Raw genomic sequence first — 4042 nt, forward strand, 5'->3', positions numbered from 1 at the left:
GTTACATTTTCAATTATCTTTATATACAGAAGATCAACTTTGTATATACTAAGCTAAGGTTTCAACAGACTGCTCCCACACAACCGCACAAGTCATAGAGTGCTGTTCGACTAGTAGTGTTATTAACTCTCATAGTAAAACACATTAAGGACAGAGATCCTACATGGGGAGCATGTGCCCAGTGACTCCTGTTATTGATTTAACAATTGACACTCTTATTTATGACGTCAGTAATCACCAGAGGCTCTTGCCATGAGCTCTCGAGGCTATGGAGGCCCCTTGAGTTCATCATCTTTGAACCTGTTTAGTCAAGGCCATATCACAGTGGAGGTTCCTTCCTCCCTTCAGAGAAATGTGCCTCCTTCCCAAAGATATTTCTAATATATGCTTTCAACTTCCTGTGATCTTTTACTGAGAGATTTTCTTCCTTTCCATTTTTTTCGTATTGATGGCCGTGTTTCTGTGTTTTTGTGTTTATCACATCTGTAAGCATCATTTGCAGGGCTGGACAGGTGGTGACAAATTCTTTCAATTTCTGTTTGCTATGAAAGGTCCTTATTTCACCTTCATTCACAAATGAGAGCTTTGCAGGATATAGAATTGTGGGATGGCAGTTTTTTTTCCTTTTAGTTCTTGGGCTATTTCTCATCATTCCCTCTTAGCCTGTTGGGTTTCTGATGAGAGGTCTGATGTAAGCCTAATTGGAGATCCTCTGAGTAATCTTATGTTTCTCTCTTGCACATTTTAGAATCTTTTCTTTATGTTTCATTGTGGTGAGTTTGATTACAACGTGTCGTGGTGAGAATCTCTTCTGGTCACGTTTACTGGGGGTTCTGTGTGCTTCCTGTATTTGGATGTCTCTTTCTTTTCCAAACTTGGGAGGTTTTCTGCTAGTATCTCACTGAAAAGGCCTTCTAATCCTTTCTCTCTCTCCATGGCTTTAGTATTGTATTTAGTAATCAGCAACCTTTTACTCTGACTTCATTTAATTTTACTGAAAGCTTCTTATTTTCCTCATTTCTCTAGATTGTGCAAAAAAATAGGTTTATCTTGGACTGACCCTGACAGGACATTTATCTAAAAGCTCTGAGAAATAAGTATCTATGTATCTATCAGGAAGGAAATTAATTAAAATCTATGAAAGCACATTAATTTTCTGTATTGAGACACCCCAAATCTCCCTATACAGCAATAGTTCTAAAACTTCAGCCTGAGTAAAATCATGTTGCTAAGTTAATCTTGAGACTGCTGTATAGTAATATTGGGATAGGTCCTAGAATTTGCTTTCAAATAAATTGCTGAGTGATGATATTTTTGGTTTAGGGACTATACTTTCCTCCAAGATAAAGCTCAATCTTATTGTCAGGCCAGCTAAGGTAAGAACTAAGATACTGTAACAGAGATATTGCAGAATAGAGTGGCTTTTCTATTGAAATCATCTGGTGGTACTGCTTTGTAAAGGGATTGTTCTACTAAGATATTGCTGTGTACTTCCATTGCACTGCTGCATTCTCTCCTAGGATTTTGTTCTTGTTTGTGTGGTCATAATTACCTAATATCCTAATTTACATTCCAGCCAAGAGGTAGAGGCATGAAGAAGGTGAGAGCAAGTACCTTCATATTTAAGAAGAAAACCCAGAATAGATATATATGTATATATATATATATATATATATATATGTATAGATAATTGACATTCTGTTGGTGGAGGTCAGGCTAGGAAATGTAACTAGTAGCACAATGGCCATAAGTCCAGTTAATACTTGAGGCAGAGAATGGAATGTGTATTGGTAGGTCGTATTCTTCACCATAGAGGCTGTGATAACAATATTATGTGAATGAAAGGGAATGACATTTATCTTAAAAGTAAAAAGCATGGGAATAAAAAAGTCAATGTTGAAAGTAATTCCACAAGAAAATAGCAACTATTTATTTAAGAATTTTTATTTATAACTTTTATTAGATTTACTAGATTTCATAATTCTATGAGGGTACTTCAGAAAGTTCATTGAACATTAGCATTATCTTTTCATCTCATTTTCCATGAATATTTGAAACCATCTGCACATGGCTTCTGCTGTGGTTTCTGATTAGTCTTCAAGGTTTCAAATTCATGAACTGTGTTTTATTTATGCATTTGTATCTGTTCTTACTGTTTTCTCTATTATTTATAAATAAAGTTAGAAACTGCACCTAGTCACATTCTGAATGGTGAATAAGTAAGTGGTTGTTGAATAAGTGAATTGATTCAGGTTCTGGTGATGAAGGCCAATTTTTTTTAACTCTCTACAGTTTAATTTATTTTTCCGTATAATATGACTTTAACAGTTTGCAATCCCCAATTGTCTCTTTACTGCACTTTTAACATCTTTGTTTCTTAAAGTGTAGATCAGAGGGTTTAAGCTGGGAGTGACAATTGTGTAAAAAAGAGCAAGGAATTTCCCTTCATTTTGATATGTGATATGCTGTGGCTTCAGGTACATATAAATAGCTGGTCCATAAAAGAGAGTTACGACTGTGAGGTGGGAACCACATGTATTGAGGATCTTTTGCCACCTTGAGGTTGACCTGATTCTTATTACAACGTGAGTGATGACTCCATAGGAGATGAGAATTAGTGATAGAGGTACTAGAAGAAGTACTGTGCCAAAAACAAAGACAACAATCTCAATTACTTTTGAATAAACACAAGCCATCTTGATCAAGGCTGGCATCTCACAGAGAAAATTATCCACTTTCCTGTGCCCACATCTTGGCAACTTCAAAGTCAGGGAACAAACAATTAAGGCACTGCCAAGACCACCCATCCAGGCAGTCAGCACCATCCTGTGGCATAGCTGAGTGTGCATGATTACTGTGTAGTGAAGAGGTTGACAGACAGCAGCATAGCGGTCATAGGCCATCACAGTCAAGAGAAGACATTCTGTGGCTGCAAAGACAAGGGCAAAGAAGAACTGGAGCACACACCCTCCATATGTAATAGATTTCTTTGGACCCCATAGATTTACCAGCATCTGGGGGATAATGCTAGTTGTATAACAGAGGTCCACAAAAGACAGATTGGATAAGAAGAAATACATGGGAGTATGGAGCTGGGCATCCAGATAAGACACAAGGATGATGGTTGTGTTTCCTACCAAAGTCACGACATAGAAGATGAAGACAACTGCAGAGATGATGCGTTCTAACTGTGGTTGGTCAGAAAACCCCAGAAGGATGAAATCTGTCCTGGAACTTCCATTGCTTGTTTCCATTGCTTCTTTTGAAGGCTGAGGAATAAAACCCTGTTAACCAGTGTAAGTGTCAGACTTAGGTAGAAATGAAAATTTCTCAAGTGCGTCATGAGTATCCAGAACTGACTTGTCTGCCTGCTTTCCACATTTGGAAGATATCTCGAATTTTCCTCTGTCAGTTCTCATAACCTTTTCATGTTTAGTTTTACCCAAGTGAGTCTATTGATAGCATGCTAAACACAATAATACTGAATTGTGATAATTGAAAATGGTGAAATGTTACATCAGCACACATGGTTCTACATATTTTCATTAAATAATAAAGGCATAAATTCAATGATCACATTTTTAAAATGGGTTGATACTGTGAGGGGTTATTATTTCTTGAAATTATGACATAAATGTCATCTGATTATGATAAGACTTTCCTCTATCAAAGGAGCTGAAATTGACAAAAAAAAGGTAATGAAATATTTTCTTGGCATAAGCTCAAGACTTTGGTAGCAGAATCATTCATCTTCACTTTCAAATATTCACATCCCAAGCATTGTAATCATAATCACAATCACCACCACCATGTTTCTCCTACTGTTTTTTTAATCACCTCAACACTGCATGCACTGTTCCTGTTACATCTACTTAACCACTCCTACTTCACTGCCTTTTTTGTGAGTTTGTTTTCTTATTATTTCTTTTCTGTACATGCATTTGCTTACATGTACAGATGCTATATATTTTTAAAGTACCTTTAATAACTGATATTACATCATCTAAGTGGTCCCATGGAGTTGATGCAGTGTTAAAAACTG

At 36.5% G+C, this 4042-nt stretch overlaps 1 protein-coding gene across 1 annotated transcript; it reads right to left on the minus strand.

The window, feature by feature from the left end:
* Positions 1-2321: 2321 nt before the first annotated feature.
* LOC108177324 (putative olfactory receptor 2W6) lies at positions 2322-3254 on the minus strand. Its single transcript, XM_017344801.4, has one exon. The coding sequence runs from the start codon at positions 3252-3254 to the stop codon at positions 2322-2324; it is 933 nt and encodes a 310-aa protein (XP_017200290.3).
* Between the last annotated feature and the right edge of the window lie 788 nt (positions 3255-4042).

The sequence above is a fragment of the Oryctolagus cuniculus genome, chromosome 5, assembly GCF_051225735.1.
Source record: "Oryctolagus cuniculus isolate XC-2025 breed Fujian yellow rabbit chromosome 5, ASM5122573v1, whole genome shotgun sequence".
Lineage (NCBI taxonomy): Eukaryota > Metazoa > Chordata > Mammalia > Lagomorpha > Leporidae > Oryctolagus > Oryctolagus cuniculus.

Bases quoted from the DNA above. Each gene is read 5' to 3' on its own strand.
- LOC108177324 (XM_017344801.4), bottom strand. From the start codon at position 3,254: ATGGAAACAAGCAATGGAAGTTCCAGGACAGATTTCATCCTTCTGGGG.